The 20,552-nt window shown below is 43.2% G+C and overlaps 1 protein-coding gene across 1 annotated transcript in view; it reads left to right on the forward strand.

Annotated features, from left to right (window-relative positions):
- Nucleotides 1-20,552, forward strand: part of ARHGEF11 (Rho guanine nucleotide exchange factor 11) — a 107,250-nt gene that overhangs the window by 81,069 nt on the left and 5,629 nt on the right. Inside the window, 15 exon segments of the mRNA XM_075192181.1 lie at nt 1,025-1,390; nt 2,638-2,685; nt 2,869-3,056; nt 4,228-4,374; nt 5,206-5,285; nt 5,861-5,986; nt 6,072-6,189; nt 6,458-6,636; nt 7,660-7,735; nt 9,905-10,072; nt 12,735-12,822; nt 13,012-13,119; nt 13,358-13,437; nt 13,718-13,942; nt 14,246-14,653. Of these exon segments, the coding sequence (XP_075048282.1) occupies nt 1,025-1,390; nt 2,638-2,685; nt 2,869-3,056; nt 4,228-4,374; nt 5,206-5,285; nt 5,861-5,986; nt 6,072-6,189; nt 6,458-6,636; nt 7,660-7,735; nt 9,905-10,072; nt 12,735-12,822; nt 13,012-13,119; nt 13,358-13,437; nt 13,718-13,942; nt 14,246-14,653 (2,405 nt within the window).

The raw sequence follows: 20,552 nt of genomic DNA on the forward strand, positions 1-20,552 counted from the left end.
GCACATTGTTTGATGAGCTCAGACAAGGTATAATGCTTAGGCAAATTTGCTAGTTAAGCAGCCAAAATTGAAGTGAGCGGCCAGATTAAGTGTCCAGTCTTGGATATTTTAAGTGGAAACTAAACAAAAGACTTTCCTGGGAGGATCAGATTAAACTGGTGCCATAGTCTTATCGAAGCAAAAATTGCCACAATTTCACGGTGTTTGGTATCGGTTACACCTACCGGCAGGGGCACCGAGAGAGGGCAGGAGCTGCCTGTTTAATGGGAGCAGCTACCAATCTGATGGTGCCTATGGAACGGGCCCGAAGAAGTTGGTGTGCCAGGACCCGAAGTTCCTCTTGGCGGCCCTTTCTACCAGCCTGTAGTGGCACAGTGGCTAGCATTACTGCCCGGCATCCCTAAGGCGACGGATTTGTTTGTTTCCAGCCAAGACTACTATCTGCGTGGTGTTCGTATGTTCTCCCTGTTTTTGGGTATCCTCCTACGCTCTAAAAACACACGTGTAGATTATTTGGCTTGTGACTAAATTAGTTCTGGTGTGTTTATATACCGTACGTGTGCGTTTGTGTGTCTGTGTTTGTATAAATAGATTATAAACATAAATGGGGGCAGAGAAGTATGTTGGAAAATAACATCACGTTCTGGAGACGATTAGTCCCGGCCAAGAACAATATTGTGATTCTCAAATCTTTTCTTTTTCCTCTTTCGATATATAAACCTAAATAAATCATGAACCGCCTATACGAGCCAAGATTACCATATCTACCTACACCATACATACCAACTCTCCCGGAATGTCCAGGAGACTCCTGCATTCCAGGTAGGTCTCCTGGAATCCCGGGAGAGCTGGCAATTCTCCCGCATCTGTCGGCATGGAGGGGTGTATGGGCGGCCTGTTGCGATTCACGTCATGTTGGCTCCGCCCCCCCGCTGATGTATGCCTGTTTGGGGTCTTTTTACAGTGGTAAAAAGACCCCAAACAGGCATACATCAGTGGGGGGCGGGGCCACAATGATGCACAGCCCCTCCCCTTTCCGCCCTCCCTTCACACCTCTTCAGTGATCTCCCGGAGGGAGCCTGTCAAAAGTAGGTAAGTATGACCTACACTGTTCCTACCCAGATTGGATATCCCAAGTCGTAGCAAGTTGATGGTTGGCAGTTTCTAGACGATTTCCCTGCGCCTAACATTTTTTTTTTTCCTTTTGCAGTGCCAGGTCAGAGATCAAGCTGGGGCGCTCGGAAAGCCTAAAGGGGCGAGAGGAGCTGAAGAAGTCCCGCAAAGTCGACAATGTCCCCCGCTCGCGCAGTGACGTGGACATGGACGCAGCTGCCGAGGCGACTCGACTACATCAATCGGCATCGTCTTCGGCCTCCAGTCTATCCACGAGGTGAGGGGTCATCGTGTGCGGACGCTTGTAAGATCTATAGCTGGGTTTTTGTTTTTTTTCCCACCAAAATGTTAGGGAAGTAGTTCATTCATAGAAAGTGGCTCCCTTGTATTCTGATCATTTAAAGAGAATGTCTGGCTTTAAGTGGCGTTAAAATATTGTTATGGATTGGAAGAGATTCTCTAGAGGGAGGTCATACAATTGCTCGTTGGGCAGACCCTGTTATTTTGATATCTTGCTATATATACAGCCTAGGCCAGGCCTTGCCATCCTGTGGCTCTCCAGGTGGGGTGAAACTACAAACCCCAGCATGCCTTGCCAGTAGATAGCCAGACAATAGCTGGCAAAGCATGCTGGGGCTTGTCGTTTCACAACCCCTGCAGAGCCACAGGATGTCCAGGCCTGGCCTAAGCTCTCAACCTGTAATCCAAGGTCTTCCAAGGGGAATTTAAGTGTGTGCAAAATGAGATTAGTTGTATTGGTATAAAACAGGAATCCTGGAATTTAGGATAAGTCCGGGGGACCCTCTTAAGTGTGTGCATGTAGAACAATACATTCTGCTGTGTCTCTTTGCGAGGAGGACTATATAACTATGAGTTTTGTCTGTGGTTATAGATTGCTATGAGAATGAAATTGGAAATCCTTGCTTATGAGGCGTTATTAAAAACAAATTCATTTGCTTTTGGCTGTCACGATGGACTTGAGCGACATTAATAGTTATATATTCTTGGGGTGAATGACTTTTGTTGGTTATTGTACTTGCAGGCGCTCAACACTTTATACATTAGTGATTGTGTTGGATGAGCTCCTATGAATTAATCAGCTGTTCGTATTAAGCAATAAGTTACCATTAAGCTATTTATATTGTCGATCATGCTGTAGACATTGGGGATCTTCTTATGGAGCTAAACTTGCTATGGATCTGGTTCCCAGCAGGAATTTTCCTTAAGTGATTCTAAGATGCGGAGCTGTGTGTTACAAGAGAGACTTTATTTACATGGTAGACCTCTGAGTCTATGGCCAACCATGAGGTTGTAGCGGGCTACATAAGCTTGTACTGGCAGAGAACATTCGCCCGTAGACAGATCTGTATACCCAGTGTGGTCTTGTCTGTGCCGGGCAGGTTGTTCTATGGAAGTATCCTCACTACAACGTGACTCACAAAGACCAATAACTTTACCCTTTTTTTGGATTATGAGCCGAATGTGAACTTTTTAGTAGATTGTAACTGTACGTTTTTCCCACAGATCACTGGATAATCCAACTCCGCCCTACACTCCAAAGTTGTGTCGTAGGTAAGAGAGCCAACTGTTATCATGTTAAGTTATTGTATTTCATGACACTGAATATAAAAATGCATTAAGTGTAGGAAAATGAAGGAAGGTGTGTAGTGAACACAATATAATCTTGTGCCAAATGATCCTATTGAATAAGCAAAAAACTCCTCTGTGCTTCAGCTGAGCTCTGTGTTGTTCTAGGAGCATGGAGTCCCCAAACTTAAGCTTTACCGGCGAGTCCTTGTTGGCCAACCTGCAGGAGGATGATCTGGGACATCTGTCGGATCTCGACCCTGAACCGGACGCCCAAAACTGGCAGCACACGGTGGGCAGGGAGGTGGCACAGAATCTTCATGCGAAAGAGAGGGCACGTCAGGAGGTGATACATGGTGAGTCCGTACGGAGGGTGATGGATAAAATGAGCTTCAGTCTGAAGAGGAGCCTCTCAGGGTGGTGGTGCTGGCTTGGGGCAAATCGAAAGTTGTCCTAGGCCTGAAATAAAGTAAACGGTGAATACATAAATTACCTCTAAATGAAGAATAACATACATGAAATACACACGGTCAGCAGGAGATAGGTTAGACAGGACAGAACGTCAGTGGCAAACGCAGGATTTGTAGAGGGGGGTTTCCCACACCACGCCGCCAGTGGGCGTGACCAGCATGCATGGGGGCGTAGCTATAATTTTAGACAGTGTTTGGCTGCTCTCCAACTCTTCCTATCCCCATAATATACATGGGCAATGCTGCGTGCGCTACTGTTAGGTGCACGCAGCTCTCCCTTTTCAAGCAGAGCCGTGTGAAGCGGGAGCAGGGTCCAGCCACCTCAATTATACAGTGCCCCAGGCTTGGAGGGGGGTTTCCAGGTACTAGGAATCTCCCCCCTCGGTTTCCCTATGAATGTACTATTTTATGTACATATTTCAGTGTTTTCCCGCCAGACACTCGCAGCTTGATACATTTACCCCCTAATGGCTGGTGCAGCCTTTTCTTTGTAAAATGCATACGGCAAGTTTTTTTGGTGTTTGTTTTTGTTTGTGTTTTTTTTAGGGGGAAAAAGTTTTGGCGAGATATACCTAATTTATTTGAAGATGAATTGTTCAGGGTAGTGGGCTCTGTTATCATCAATTATTTATATAGCGCCACTAATTCCGCAGCGCTGTACAGAGAACTCACTCACATCAGTCCCTGCCCCATTGGAGCTTACAGTCTAAATTCCCTAATATACACAGACAGACAGACAGACAGACTAGGGTCAATTTAGAGAACAGCCAATTAACCTACCAGTATGTTTTTGGAGTGTGGGAGGAAACCGGAGCACCCGGAGGAAACCCACGCAAACACGGGGAGAACAAACAAACTCCACACAGATAAGGCCATGGTCAGGAATCGAACTCATGACCCCAGTGCTGTGAGACAGAAGTGCTAACCACTGAGCCACCGTGCTAACCACTAGACCACTGTGCAGGCTTAATAATGTACACTCAGCCCTTTTGCTAGAGGTTTGTCTTCTCCAGGTACATGATTTCCAATTGAACTGTAACCATATTCCCCTCCTCAGAGCTGTTTATGACCGAAGCTTCGCATCTTCGGGTCCTTCGAGTCCTCGATCATATTTTCTACCAAAGGATGCGCAAAGAGAGCCTGCTGACCACAGATGAGCTGTTGCTCGTGTTCCCCAATCTACCAGAGCTCATCGAGATCCACAGTAAGGTCTTATTGTCTTCTACGGATTTATTGACTTGAGTTGTGTGCCACACTGAATCGGCACAGGGCCTTAGAAAACAACACGGTGCTATCGTTGGCTACCAGTCAATGGACGGGCAGCATTTTAATGAATATTGGTTCAGGCTACGATGAGAATATCTAACGTAATTAATTGGCACCACCGTAAAAAAAAAAAAAAAAAGAAGTGTTACGTAAGTGTAATGCTCAACCAATTTGGAAAATAGTGGCAGAATTGTATCCAACATGTTGTAGGATTTTTAATTCTATTTTATTAATGAAAAAAGCCATGTTTACCTGCTTGCATATGGTGTTTCTGGCAAGTGGTACACATGTATGGTAGCAGTAGGCTGTACATGGAATATATACGTAACATTTTTATAATTCTGTGTGTGAAGGGGTGTCAGGCACCCCCCAGTTTATGATTGTGTGCAGATTACTGGTATTTATTCATTTGCTGCCTTATGGATTAAATACGAAACTTCTGAATGTTATTTTTACATATACTTTAAGCAGAAATTTCATGACCTTTACAAATTTTGCAAAGAAGGAAACCAGTTGAAGCATTCGTTCATCCTCCAGGCTGCTCATAGCTTCAGAACTCTGTTGTGTGTTACCGGCACACGATGTGGGGGAGAAAAAATCCTTATCTGGATGACCCTTAATGTTTCAGAAAAGCCAGGTAGTTTCAAGTGATGGATTCTGACCATAAGGCAGCATTAGAATTATTACACAATGATATTTGAGTCATGATGACATGAATTTGAGTTAAGGTTCACTAAAAATGGATTCTCCTTCCTCTTCCTCCTTTCAGACTCTTTGGCAGAACTCATGAAGAGGGTGAGGGAGGAAGGACCAATTGTCAAAGAGATTGGTGACCTCATGTTGTCCCGGGTAAGGCTGGTTGCTAAAACCTGTTGACACGGAGGGCTTGTGCTGACACAGAATCTCTCCCTGTAGAGAGCCTGTTCCGTCCTCGTTAGGACTCATCAGTGCAGGGTCACATGGTGTTAAGGAAATCCCATCTTACATTAAGTCATTCTAACCATACAATTATCATTACCCGTTACTTGGAACAGCATGAAATGTAAAACCCGAGAGGATCAGTGACCCCTTAGTTATTTGTGTGGAACTCATTGGATCAGAACACTACCTATAATTTTATAATTTTATATTTACTCTAATAGCAAACCTTTTTCCTGCTTAGAACTACTTGCACTATTTAAAAGTACTCTCACCCAATATTTTGTATTTGTCTAAGGTATATATTAAGGGATTAGGATATTTTCGTTATCGATCTTGACACTGTTTCGATCATGGTCCTAGTGTATCTGCTTGCAATGCTCGCCAGTTAGTACAGTTGCACAAGCCTATGTCCAGCAAATACCGTTATCATGCACAATAAAACACAGGAAATGTCTTAGGTCTTGAGTCCCTTTAATATCTTTTTTCCATTCTGTTTTCTTAAGTTCGATGGAGCCGCAGGAGAGGAAGTTTGCCAAGAAACAGCCAAATTTTGTTCTTGCCAGACTATCGCTCTTGACCTGATCAAAATCAAAAAAAGGAAAGAGACCCGGTTTAACCTGTTCATGCAGGTACTGTGGTGTTGATATATCATCTATGTTTCGCTCGTACCTTCTGCCCTTCACTCATTTCCTGTTTCTCTCTTTGGCGATGTAGGAGGCGGAGAGCAGTCCGCAATGTCGGAGGCTTCAGCTGAAAGATTTAATTGTGTCTGAGATGCAACGGCTGACCAAATACCCTCTGCTTCTGGAGAACATCATTAAACACACACAGGGTGAGATTGGACATAAAAAGCACAAAGCCACGACCAGTAGTGAGAAACCATATGTGTACCCTAAATCCTAGGTAGTTGATATGGACATCTTGGGATTAAAGGTGTACTCGCCCCATTCTCTCCTACATCGGTAAAGGTTCTGTTTCAACCTTAGAGGGATTGGCGTCAGTGGCCTGTCTCCTATCAGCCCTGAACATTCAGGAATCAAAAACCAATGTCGCCCAGCCCTTGCTTTTTAGAAATCACATTTTATCTGGTGTCCTTGCAGCCGGCACCGCGGAATACGAGAAGCTCTGCCATTGTCGGGACCGATGTCGGGATATTCTGAAGTTTGTGAACGAGTCAGTGAAGCAGCGAGAGAACGAATACCGATTGGCGGAATATCAGAAACGTCTGGACACGACGTCCCTGGAGAGGAGCAATAACCCTTTGGCTGCAGAGTTTAAGGTGGGGGGGAAAGCGACACTTTATTCAAATATAAGGGGTGCCTAGGAGACCAACCTAGACCGCTCTGTCCAGCTTGGGTGCAGCTAGATGTAAGGAATTATTTTGAAAACACGTTTCGTTCAAATAAAGTGTTTTTTACTTTGTTGATAGACGTTACAATGATTAAGGTGACGTTTGTATTTCATATAATACGTTATACAAATGGTCACAGTTGTTGTTGCATGTGATGTGGCTCTGTCAACTTGACGTGGTGTAGTGTCAACGAAAGAGACTGTTATAATCAGCGTGAGACACCATAGAGTGAATTATCAGTATGGTGATGTCTTCACTGCTGGAGAAACATTTAGGGCTAGATTTACTAAGCTGCGGGTTTGAAAAAGTGGGGATGTTGCCTATAGCAACCAATCAGATTCTAGCTTTCATTTATTTAGTACCTTCTACAAAATGACAGCTAAAATATGATTGGTTGCTATAGGCAACATCCCCACTTTTTCAATCCCGCAGCTTAGTAAATCTAGCTCTTAGTGTTTCTTAGCTTTTCTGCAAAAAGGGGAACTATAAGGATTAACAATAATGGATAGACAACTGAAATGAAATGATTGCTATTATTGACCATAAATGTCCACATCGGTAGTGAAGATAATAGGGCTTGTTTAAGAACATTGCATTTAGGTGCACAGCTTGCAGTGTATCACAGCAACCAATCAGCAGTTAGCTTTTATCAGGCTTGTGTAATTTAAACAATAGGAGCAAGTGTCTATTATTTAGTCCTAAGGTTTAGTGCAAATCTCACAAAGGCAATGCTTTTACATTTACCTTCAATGACTTGTCTTGTATCTTTTCTGCATTTCTATATCTAAATGTTAAATCTTACTTTCAGTGTAAGTGAAGCCGATTCACTGTAATTCCCTAACATGCAGATGCTGGAGAAAACTAGTATAATATGTAAAATTCTTGTTGGAGGGGCTTACGTGTGATCCAAACCTGTCGGCACTGATTGACCATCTGTTTTATGGTTTACAGAACTTGGACCTGACAATGAGGCGCATGATCCATGAAGGGTCTCTAACGTGGAGGATAACGAAAGATAAAACCATCGGTATGTGAAGTGTATTGACAATAAGGTGAAAAGGTGTAACAGATATTTGATTAAAGGTCGTTTACTACATTAAATTTGGTAGCTCATGAAATAATATAGGTGGACAGTAGAGATAAGGTATTGTGAGATGATGTAGGAGGTGGTCAGTAGATGTAGATGGACTGTAGATGTAGGGGATTGTGAGATGATGTAGGGGGTGGTCAGTAGATGTAGGGGATTGTGAGATGATGTAGGAGGTGGTCAGTAGATATAAGGGATTGTGAGATGATGTAGGGGGTGGTCAGTAGATGTAGGGGATTGTGAGATGGTGTAGGAGGTGGTCAGTAGATGTAGGGGATTGTGAAATGATGTAGGAGGTGGTCTGTAGATGTAGGGGCTTGTGTGATGATGTAGGAGGTGGTCTGTAGATATAAGGGATTGTGAAATGATGTAGATGGACTGTAGATGTAGGGGATTGTGAGATGGTGTAGGAGGTGGTCTGTAGATGTAGGGGATTGTGAGATGATGTAGGAGGTGGTCAGTAGATGTAGGGGCTTGTGTGATGATGTAGGAGGTGGTCTGTAGATGTAAGGGATTGTGAGATGATGTAGGAGGTGGTCTGTAGATGTAGGGGATTGTGTGATGATGTAGGAGGTGGTCTGTAGATGTAGGGGGTTGTGGGATGATGTAGGAGGTGGTCAGTAGATGTAGGGGATTGTGAGATGATGTAGGAGGTGGTCTGTAGATGTAGGGGATTGTGAGATGGTGTAGGAGGTGGTCAGTAGATGTAGATGTAGGGGATTGTGAGATGATGTAGGAGGTGGTCTGTAGATGTAGGGGATTGTGAGATGATGTAGGAGGTGGTCTGTAGATGTAGGGGATTGTGAGATGGTGTAGGAGGTGGTCAGTAGATGTAGATGTAGGGGATTGTGAGATGATGTAGGAGGTGGTCAGTAGATGTAGATGTAGGGGATTGTGAGATGATGTAGGAGGTGGTCAGTAGATGTAGATGTAGGGGATTGTGAGATGATGTAGGAGGTGGTCTGTAGATGTAGGGGATTGTGAGATGATGTAGGAGGTGGTCTGTAGATGTAGGGGATTGTGAGATGATGTAGGAGGTGGTCTGTAGATGTAGGGGATTGTGAGATGGTGTAGGAGGTGGTCAGTAGATGTAGATGTAGGGGATTGTGAGATGATGTAGGAGGTGGTCAGTAGATGTAGATGTAGGGGATTGTGAGATGGTGTAGGAGGTGGTCTGTAGATGTAGGGGATTGTGAGATGATGTAGGAGGTGGTCAGTAGATGTAGCTATAGGGGATTGTGAGATGGTGTAGGAGGTGGTCTGTAGATGTAGGGGATTGTGAGATAATTTGGATGGACTGTAGATGTAGGGGGTTGTGTGATGATGTAGTTGTAGGAGATTGTGAGATCTGACACTTGGCAAATGTTCCACTTATAAATTTAAAATATGTTGTATTTACAAAAAGTGGCTATTTTCACTTTCTCTTTCCTGTTGTTCGGGGACACTGCAAACTTGGGGTATAGTAGATGGACTTGGAGCTGGGGCACTTTAAATGTTAAACTGTTCAGTGGATAGCTCCACCCCTATAATACCCCTCCCATTTGGAGTAACCTCTGTGTTTTATTTTTACTTCACTTGGCTTAGCTCTAGGATGCCTCCCAGGGAGTGGATAGCCGGTTGGCTCCCTCCTCTCTCTGGGTCCTTGGGTTGAGGGGTGTAGCCTTCCGGCTTCCCTCACCCCAACCAGCGCTGCAGCCCTCTCCTCCCTCTTTTAGTAACCTTTTTGTTCTGTATGCGGTGCACAAGCGAGGCTGGCCTGCATCTAACAATCGATTGCTCGTTGGATAACAGCTACTATTCGTTTGGCTGACGTTGAGGCCGCTAGGCCAGTGCCGGTTGCTTTGGAAGCTCACAGCAGTTGGTGTAGCGCCTCGTGGTGCTTTGGCCAAACAGTTGTGCCGGGCAGGTACGTAGTCGTCTGTCCACATCTTTTTCTAAATTTCCAAGTCCACCTACAATACCCCATGGCCACAGTGTCCACTCAATGGACGCAAAGGAATGGATTTTACAGTGAGTAAAAAAAAAATCTTCTTTTTTTCTTCCTCTATAGCAAATGTATTTCTCCTTTTCTGAACACCTTTTATGGTCTTCCTTTTTCTTCCTGTACAGATCTGCATGTTCTCCTCTTGGAGGACCTTCTGGTTCTTCTGCAAAAACAGGACGAGAAGCTGGTGCTTAAGTGTCACAGCAAAACCACAGTGGTCTCCTCCGATACCAAACAGACCTTCAGCCCAGTTATCAAGCTGAACTCTGTGCTGGTCCGATCCGTAGCCACAGGTAAGATCTCAAGCAGACGTGAGCAATGAGGTACTAGGATAAGTTGTTGCTCTTCGCTTATCTGAGCATATAGTTATTTGTAGATTTATTACCTCTTGCCAGTTGCATGACCTACTGGTTCAGGGCTTACACTACCTACAGTACATTTCATATTTGGGCTCATTGTCAGAAATACATTTCTTAAGGATTCAGGCAAAACCAGCAATTGTAACTTTTTTACACAAAGTTCACTAGGCCCTTGTTTGAAAGCCATGTTGATGCCACAGAGAAGAAGCCTATAGCGCGATTTCTCCTTCGGCAGTACATTTACAAAGACGATGGGTTATGTCTTGCGCCTAGGATGCAGGACACTGGTATACAAGGAATTACTCCTACTCCACCCTACAAACGCCGTACAATAGAGGAACAGCCTCAGGTGTCTGCCTGCTCACAGCGCCAAATAATGTTGAAGTCCTTGGCCATGTAGGGTTAGACAACGCTTCATAGCCTTGCGGTGTTGCTGTTCTCCCGAGAATGCTCACTACAGTGTTCGTGCATGGAGGGCTGGATGGCAAACACACTCACCCTGGCACATGAGGAACCTCCTAGAGGTTAGTGTTAACTCTGGGGTATCTACTTTGCCCTGAGCGTTTGGCTGTCTCTCCTCATGGGCCAAGCAGTCCGAGTGTTTTGGTGTTGTGAATATATTGCAAGCGGCCTCTCTGTGGCCCTGAGTCCCAGGGACCTACCTCATCAACGCGCTGGTGGTTCTGTCTCACAAGGTGCAGGTTTCTGCCTTGTTTTTTTGCACCAGTTAGTGCTGTTCCAGGTGTTAGAATGTTTTTTTTATGGCGCTGGCCACATTAGTCCTGGCTAGGTGATTCTCATGGCTGACATGAGAACAAAGAAAGTAGAAGAAAGAATTGTGTATCCAGGGCACTCTTTTAAATTTTACTTTGTATGATAAACGAACATTTAAAAATATAACCATTATTGGTATGCATTAAGGACAATTTATAGCGAAATATAAAAAAAAAAAAAAAAAAAAAGGAAGAATGATAGTGACAATAACAGAAATACTTCAAACTGATAAAAAGGTAGAAAACTACCCTGCTGTCTCTATGTCCTAATATTAATATTATGTGATAATAAGCTGAATCTTAAATCATTTTTCTAGGGATCTCAAACCTTAATTGAAAAATATTTATAAATTAATATCCAAATGGCAATAGGGCATTAAGGTTGCCCCCACTTAGTAGACCGTTGTGCAATACAACCATGTAACCGAATTAAATTCAACTAGTTAAACCAGCCTGGATGTGTTGTAATAGTGCTGACAATCAGAGAGTATTGTTGTATCTACAGTGTGGTTACCTGCGCTATTTCACAGGAGAAGATAATCATCATCATCACCATTTATTTATATAGCGCCACTGATTCCGCAGCGCTGTACAGAGAACTAACTCGCATCAGTCCCTGCCCCATTGGAGCTTACAGTCTAAATTCCCTAACACACACACATAGAGAGAGAGAGACTAGGGGCAATTTTGATAGCAGCCAATTAACCTACTAGTATGTTTTTGGAGTGTGGGAGGAAACCGGAGCACCCGCAGGAAACCCACGCAAACACGGGGAAAACATACAAACTCCACACAGATAAGGCCATGGTCGGGAATTGAACTCATGACCCTAGTGCTGTGAGGCAGAAGTGCTAACCACTGAGCCACCGTCCTGCCCAGGGAACATATCCACACTATGTATCATAAAGTGTATATGTCCAGTCTATCAATCAACAGCAATATTAATTTGTATAAACCATATTGGCTGGATGGAGGCGTCCACTATAGGATCCCTATTATCGTTTGCAGGATCACTAGGAGGTGAGAGTGAAAAACTCTGCTACTCAGTGAGGCCTCAACGGAGGTAATTATGCGTCCTAAAGCCATAATTTGGAGGTCTAAAGTTAAGACCTGAATCTAAAACTCAAGAGTTCCCTGGATACACAATTCTTTCTTCTACTTTGTTTGTTCTCAAATTTATATTTGTGTTGGTGCATCCCCCCTCATATATTAGCAGAAGATAAATGAACTATATATATACGTAGAGGGGTTGCTTGTTACTCGGTGCGGTGAAGAATGACTTCTTAATAGGGGATTTTTGCCAACACAACCGTCTAGCATGGAAGAAAGCATTAGCTCTGCGTTGGACCTTGTTCTCTGTCACAGCCAAAGTTCTAAAGATGGAGAGGAGAACGATTAGAATCTGGTGAAGAGCTATTTGCTAGGGAGTCCTGTCATTCAGAACAAGTATGAGCCTTCGATTAAAACAAGGCAGTCTTGCGTACGGTTTCTTTCTAAGGTTGTATCAGGATTTCACGTCAACCGTGCGCTTCTGATGCCGTTCTGGTGCTCTCTCCAGAACAACTGCAAGGAATCCGTTTTTATTTTCCAGAGTGCTGCCTCCTAGGTGTGAATCATAACCCATCATTTTTAGTTTTAACTTTAGCAAACTATATATGACCTCTGAAGTTTTCTAAATGGGCGACTTATGCATTCTTGCCCTCGAGTGGCAGATTGACATGGAGAACCAAACGATGGCCAGCCTTCTGCGTTGTACCGTGTGTTTTACGCTTCTTATCGAGCTGGTCCGACCTACTCAACCCAACGTCTGTTTTTATTCCCAGATAAAAAGGCCTTCTTCATTATCTGCACATCAGAACTGGGCCCACAGATCTATGAGCTGGTGGCACTGACGTCTTCTGAAAAAAACATGTAAGTCTCAAAATAGAACGTTTTAGAAGTCCTAAAAGAGATGAGATCCTCAATGATTATCTCTTATATGTTCTACTAATTTAAACATTGATATATGGCGACTGCAAAGAATGGACACATGCCTCGTTCTTGCATTGTGTTTCGTCTACTGTCACGTGTTAATTGATATGTCCGCGTGTTTGTACACAGGTGGAAGGACCTTTTAGAGGAAGCCACCAAAGGTACCATGAGACATCCCCCCACTTCCATTAAAGCCCACCCTCAGGACCTGGTCTCTTCCAGGACACCTTCTACCAGGTGAGATCCTTTGTTTTAGAAAAGAGAAAACAAATGTCCTAGAGCGCCATGATGCCTGACCGGAGATATCTGTCTGGCACTGCGGAATCTAAGACTGCCGATCCTTGGCGATCCACCAATGTGTTAGGCCTTCTTGCCTAAGCCTATTTTGGCTTAAGTAAATACTGAAAAATTAATTGTGGGTGGTGCTGTTCATAGGGTTCCGATATATTTCTATCCTTCTTCCTTTGTGTTTCAGTTCAGTCTTTCAGGATGCAGGCATCCCGACTATACTGTCAGAAGCTGGTATTAGAACCAACAGTGATGACCTCTCAGCAGGTGAGTTGTATGATGCAGTTTATGTGCGGTGTTTGTGTTATGCAGCCAACGTTCCAGTCTAGATAAGGATTTCTCCAGTTGTGGAAGAGATGAAAACCAGGAACCAAATCAACAGAATGCTGAGGTCCTTACGTGGTACCTGTGCATTCTCTTACTCTCATTGCTCTTACTCTTCGTATACCTTCTAAGTATTCATTCATACGAAACAATGGCCAACCTCAATTGCTTATAGGTGGGTTCCACAGCCTGCTAGTAACAAATGGCCAATGTGTCCCTGCAGATGAGGGCCACAGTGACTACCAGGGTCACTCTCACAAGCCTGAGGTCTTGGTGGAGGAACCAGAGGGGCTAGAAGAAGATGAAGCTCAGACACCCACACAACTGCCCTTTCCATCTAGGGTGGAAGATACAGGAGGAGGGTCTGAGGACCAGGCGGATTCCACTTCCCTTCCCTTCCGATGGCCTTCTGTGACGGAGGGGCTAGCAGAATCTGCACTAGAAGATGGTACGTTCTCGTCTCAGTTTAACATATTTAGATTATTTTACAAGTGTCCCTATATTATTCGCTGCTTTGTATTAAGTATTCCAAATAAATTGGGTATGTACTACATACATCCTGCAGCGATCTTTGTGAGTGCCACTGGTTTTGAACAATTTTTAGCCAGCGACTAAAAAATTTCCACGGACATTTGTAGCAACAGTGACACCTATAGGTTATAGAAAGGAACTGCATTCAATTAATTACCTCATAGTGCGTGACGTTATAGCACCTTAATATTACGTTGTCTCACTTTAACCTCCTTTTTAGTCCAGAATCTTCGGCAGCTGATCTTACAGAGTCTTCTTCCCATGAGACATTCAGAGTATGACGTTGTCCCTGTGGCTGAGCCAGAGGATGACCTCACACCCACGCCGTCGGTCACCGGTGGGGCTGGACACTCATGGGAGACGGCGACGGACCCCCTATTAAAGACTCTAGACGTGGCTAACGATAGGGGGGATTTGCCGTCACAGCCCCCTAGCGTTGAAGAAAGCAATACATGTGTGGTGGACCTTACTCTGAATCACAGGCGCAGTTCCGAGGATGGAGAGGAGAGGGTTTGGAATCTGGTGGAAAGCCATTTACCAGGGAGTTCTGTCAATCAGAACCAGACTGAGCCTTCAGAAGTTTCTTCCGAGGGTCAAACTAACAAAGCTTACAAAGTTGTCCGAAAAGGTAAGAAATGTTTTAGGAAATGTTTACTATATAATAGGAGACAAATATTAGAGGCAGGTATAGCTGGACAGGTCTGCTTACTTCAAAGTCTCCTTAGAAGCTTCAGATCGTTCGTTTTCACCGATTTGTTCTTCTTTTATCGTTGCACACATGGGTAACTAGCTCTAACGGGAACAGGTAACCACACGTGTGAATAAGAGGAGATGTATAGTTCACATACAGTTCATTTGTCTGATGTTTTCTCTTACACCCCTTGGCTCTTCATGGCGCTTCTACCTCTTGGCGTCCTCAGATCCACTGCTCCCCCCCGAATCATCTTTCTGAAAGTAAACGAGGCTGAGAATGGCTATAACGAGCGGAGGGATGTCCGAGAACAGGGGAACCACACCGTTTGCTTCCTATTGGCTGGCAGCTCAGCAGTCTCCCGTTTAACGCCAAATCTGTGCTACCAGGGGTCGTAACTTTGGTTAGATACCAATTCTAGAAACATTGATTTATAGTACAGTAGTAAGTTGGTTTTTCCTACAGTTAGTTTTTTTTCAATCAGCACTATGAATTGTAACAATAGGTAGAGACCTCTGAGGTTTATATGAAATGTGATTTAAGAAGAGCAAACTTTTCTTCTGACCATAGACCTCAGTCAAGGAAGCTCATTCGAGGTATAGAGCAAAAAGGGGGAAATCTATTGCAAGGTCTCCCTGCACCGTACACAGTCCTACAGGATATGTAATGGCGAGACAAGACATGCTTGCAGAGACCTTTCATACATAACATATGAATTGTCCTCCGTCGCTCATGGAACGTGACCTCAGATGAACAGGTCCATGCACTGGGGTGTTGGAGATATGCATGCATCTGTGGAGCAGACCACGCTTCACTTGCCACCAAATATCTAACTTTGTCTAGACCTAGCTACAGCCATTTGCTTCATAGTAAATACGGATATATTGATGGATCTAACTGCAGAGTCAAGCAAAGTCTGCTCCATGCTTTTCCCAGACACTCCCGTGTATGGACTCCACGGAGGGATCGAAACATGACTCCACCCAAAACGTTAAATGTAGGTTTTTGCCTGGAGATTAGTAGGTTATACTGAAATACAATAGTTCAGTTGACCCTGGTTTGGTGACTTGGGGGGAGGTTGTTCTTTGGATCGTTGGGAACACCGGATCACAGATTAGTCGGGTGACGCGTAACTTAATAAACTCCGCTCATTAGTCTAAAGCTGGAAATATTTGTCACTCTTTACCATAATCCCACTGTCCTGCTCACTGCAGCTCAAACTGTGCCGCATTTTATAGTCAGTCCTGCACATAAACCGATGCATCCAAAACCGGACATAATTAAATGCTTACGACATGTCTGTATTGACTAATGGGTAAATCAGCTTTCCACTAATCTATGTTCTTAGCAGCAGGGTCCTGGAGTAGACCTGCCTGGTCTATGGGCAAGGTTGAGCTCACAGTTGTAAAAATATTTAATTTTCATTATAATCGGAAAGGTCGATGTGATTTTGTCAGTGCAATTCTGTTTATTATTGCGCTCTGCTGGCAATCTAAGATAAGCAACATCATAACATTGCAGGACGGACGCAGGGGGCCGACATTTTAATTTAAGCAATGATTTATTGCACCGTAATTCATCTGCAAAACTTTAGGTTCAAGGTTTATAAACCTAAAAACATAGGATTAGTTCCAGTGTTTCATTTTCACAACAATTTGCACACTTTATGGTTTCAGACCTGCACACTTGTCATCTAAAATGTTGTAGTGTGATTGTTGTATTCCTGTAGATAGTGTTGGTTATAAAGGAATAATGCAACATCTCAGGAAAGCTTTTATTTTTTTTCTGGTGACTGATTTGTGCTATTGTATTCTGAGTTTTTAGCAAATAACTTGTTGTTTTTTTTTTTAACATAGAGAATTTTCAATAAAAAAAAAAAAATTACAACAGCAATAAAGTTATAGAAATACTTTAATTTTTTATCAGGCTGCAGTCACATTAACTGACCACATGATGGCACTGCTGGCCCGTGAACAAATGTGTTTAGAAACGCAGGTTATTTTACTTAGTAACACACACGGGAATGGATTATTCAGTAAATAAATCCTTATTTTGTTGCATTATTTTTACTAATAGAGTTTAAGCTGCCATGGTAGAATGAAAATTAATAAAAGAAAGATACAACAAACATAGTTTACCACTATTGCATTTTCTTAAATGTCATGTTTATAACATGGAGTAAAGTTTCCTGTAAGAATTTGGAACATTTATCGTACTTCAATATATGGATGTGTAGTGTCTTTTCTTATAGAATATAAGTATTGGTTACACTCTGCTCTTGGAGCAGACTGTAAAGTGATGCTTAGAGATGAGAGGTTTATATTCCTGGTCCAAGATGATTATTATTATTATGCAATATTCCTTTGTTGTCTACAGAATATCTGCTTTCAAAATCGCTGTATAAAAGCCATATTGCTTGTTGAGGTCAGTGATCTAGCTGCCTTTTTAAAGCCACTCGCTTGACCCCGAGTGGTCCAGTTTAGATCCTTGCCCATTTCAGTGGGCAATTCTTGAAAACATAAAAGTTATTCACAAATTCCCAGCAAGCAGGAGAAAATGAAACGGTTGCCAATTGCGGGTAGCCGGCTCGCACTTGCGAAGTCCAAATTCAGTCTTTCAGTTCCACTAATAAAATATATTGCAAAAATAAAATAAATAAAAAAATCATTGAAATTTTTTTTTCAAGGAAGAAAGCTTATTTTCAATCATTTCCTTCTTTTATTTCCATAATGATAATAGAATAAGTATTGCGACACTTCCCACTGGCAGGGTGTGCTATCACCATTGGTAGCTGTATAGGGCGAAGCGATAAAAAGTCCTTTTGCTGACAGACACCCATTTTCTGCCTGCAGTAGGGCTCGTAAATAGGCCGCTGTATCCCATCCACAGCCTATAGTAACACCATAACCTATCTATGCTCCACACATTCCAGAATCCACAGCTCTCACTGATGAGATGAACAGTTCTATATAAGTTGGAGCGCTGGCTCTTCCCAGAGAGCCATTATCTAGGGAGTCTGGGGTTTAGGCTGGGTAAGCTGTGCTCAGGAGAAGGAAGTGGGGGAACAGCAAGCAAAGGGCAGCAACCCCCCCCCCCCCCTGTACTGGAATTGTATCGCTAGGAGCAGAGTTTAGCTTAATAAGTAGCGCCATCTTGGAGCACGGTAACAAAGAGGTTCCAAATCCCTACTAGCTGAATTCTTTCCCTCCAAAATACCCCTGAGCTGTCCTACAGAGCGTAAGAAGACCCAGTCTGAGCTTATCACCTAAAACAATTTGGGGGCATTGAACTGTTGATATTGGGCATTAGAATACATTGCTAGACATCTCTGCCGCATTCGTCAAGACAATAGCCCAGGTCCTCATGTCTAGCCTCAACGAGATCCTACTTCCAAGTCACCGTTTTAGCGTATAAGGTCTTGTGAGCTATGATATTGGCTTTATTTGCAGAGAATAGGGAATTAAAGGCATTACATAAATCAAAGTAAAGGGTGGGTTCTATTAGGAGGTGATAACTTGAGATACTGGTAGTATTCTTGCAGCAGTACCTGTTTTGTTTTTGCAAATTGTGGGAATGTCGCTATGTTCAACCAATCATTTGTATTTAAACTTAGTGGCCTTCTGTATAAGCAAAAATAGCCTGATAAATGGCTTTATCAGATGCGCCATTAGTCTAACAACGTCAGGAAAACAAAGCCGCGCACTGCAGTCACAAGGGGTATAGGTTAGCGCATCTAGTAGTGCGCACTGGGAGGACCCCTTTAGTAACCTGTGCTCTGTGATTTCTTGCTGCTCCCCGTAAGTGGCGTTGGGGCCCTTTACTGTGCGTTTGTAGGTAAACTTGAATGCCTAGAAAGAAAGCAGAGCCATCGGTCTGACTTGTAGAGAACTGTTTCTGTGCTACTAGAGCTCATCAGTGTGGATTCTGGTGTATTGCTTGGAGACCACGCGTTCAGGACGTCTAACACGTTTGTATGGGCAAAGACTTAGCAAAATGACCCCCACTCTATACAGTAGAAGACAAAGATTTTCCTGCATCTGTATGCCCATGCCACCAGATTGCTTTACTTAATTGCAGTGAATGTCTACACGCCCTTTTTAATTATCATCATCATCATCACCATTTATTTAAATAGCGCCACTAATTCCGCAGCGCTGTACAGAGAACTCACACACATTAGTCCCTGTCCCATTGGAGCTTGCAGTCTAAATTCCCTAACACACAGACACGGATAGACAGACACACACACACACACACACATAGACAGACAGACAGACAGGTAGAGACTAGGGTCAATTTGTTAGCAACCAATTAACCTACCAGTATGTTTTTGGAGTGTGGGAGGAAATCTGAGCACCCGGAGGAAACCCACGCAAACACGGGGAGAACATACAAACTCCTCACAGATAAGGCCATGGTCGGGAATTGAACTCATGACCCCAGTGCTGTAAGGCAGAAGTTATGGGTAACATTATACTCCCAATATGTTTACGGACTCTCATGTCGCCTAATCAACGCACCTCTGCCCCATCTTTCGGTATTCTGGCTCCTCCCCTTCTCACTAGTCCCTCCCCCCTTTCCATACCTCGTCTCTCCTGTCTGTCATCATAATTTTCCTCTCCTCCTGGTCCTGAGTGACGTCTCTGGTGTCTGTCTGTTCAACCTGTCTCGCTGTCTTCTCCCCTGACCTCTTCCCGGTCACCCCACCGCTTTGGCCGTACAATAACCGAAGTCCACCAGCAAGAACAACCAGGGTCTCCTCACATCAGGGTCTCTCTCGTGAACACCAGTGGAATCCTGTTCAGCTGTCGGCAATTTAAAATCCACAGTTAAAGGGACACTAAACCTAAGATATAAGTTATGTTTCACATATAAGCTACTTTAACATTCTCAAATAAACATTTACAATTTTCAGGAGCTTTTCCGAGATTGTTTATATTTCTTGCGCAGCTGAATGGTGTCTAATATTTCAAATACTGTCAAGGAACCTTTTACATATCTGTTTGTGATTTGTTATTACTAAAGTAGCTCTTTTATATAAGGTAACATATATTTTTGATTTAGTCGTCCTTTTTAAAACACATGTTGAACCAATAGTAAAAAGTGGTTTGTGGCACAGACGAGTGTTGCATGCAGAAGCCTACACATGTTGATAGATTTAAAGTGCATTGGTCACCTGACCAGTATTAAGGAAAATACGATATAACAACCCAGTGACATTAATGAAACCTATTCTTTAGTACTGTGATAAAGTGATAGGTTCAGGTTGAAGAGTTTTGAAATTACTTGAGCACTTCTAGCCGAGTGATAAACATGGTTCTGATATCCCTTTCATCAGCCTCTTTCTTTCTCCTGGTACGTGAACGAACAGGAAGTCAAGTGTGCAAAGATAATAAGCTTCCCCTACAGAACATTTCAAACATTTTGAATTCTGATGACCTGGAAAACTTGACCATTTTCATTCATGCTGATTTATAGGTACCTAATTTACTTTAACAGTAAAGTCGTCCTAGAAAATGCAAGTTTATTGCATAAAGCAGACATGCTTTCAAATACGGTATATATGGAAACGTTTCAGGAGTTTATCAAAAACAAATATTTTTGGAATTAGGTTCTGATCGAGAGAATGTATTTTTTTCCTTTGCAAATTTGACTTCTCTATTTAAGGACCTAACTGGGAGTGTTTCAGAGCCTGAAATTACTTCTTACGGAGGAGTGAGTGACTGGAGTAGATAAAACAAATATAATATACAATGACGTGCCAGGTATGGAAAGAAATCTTTCCTTAATGGATCAAAATTTTGTCTAGGTTTTCTAGTGAATAGTTGTGGGAATA

This window comes from Mixophyes fleayi, chromosome 12, assembly GCF_038048845.1.
Source record: "Mixophyes fleayi isolate aMixFle1 chromosome 12, aMixFle1.hap1, whole genome shotgun sequence".
Taxonomy (NCBI): domain Eukaryota; kingdom Metazoa; phylum Chordata; class Amphibia; order Anura; family Limnodynastidae; genus Mixophyes; species Mixophyes fleayi.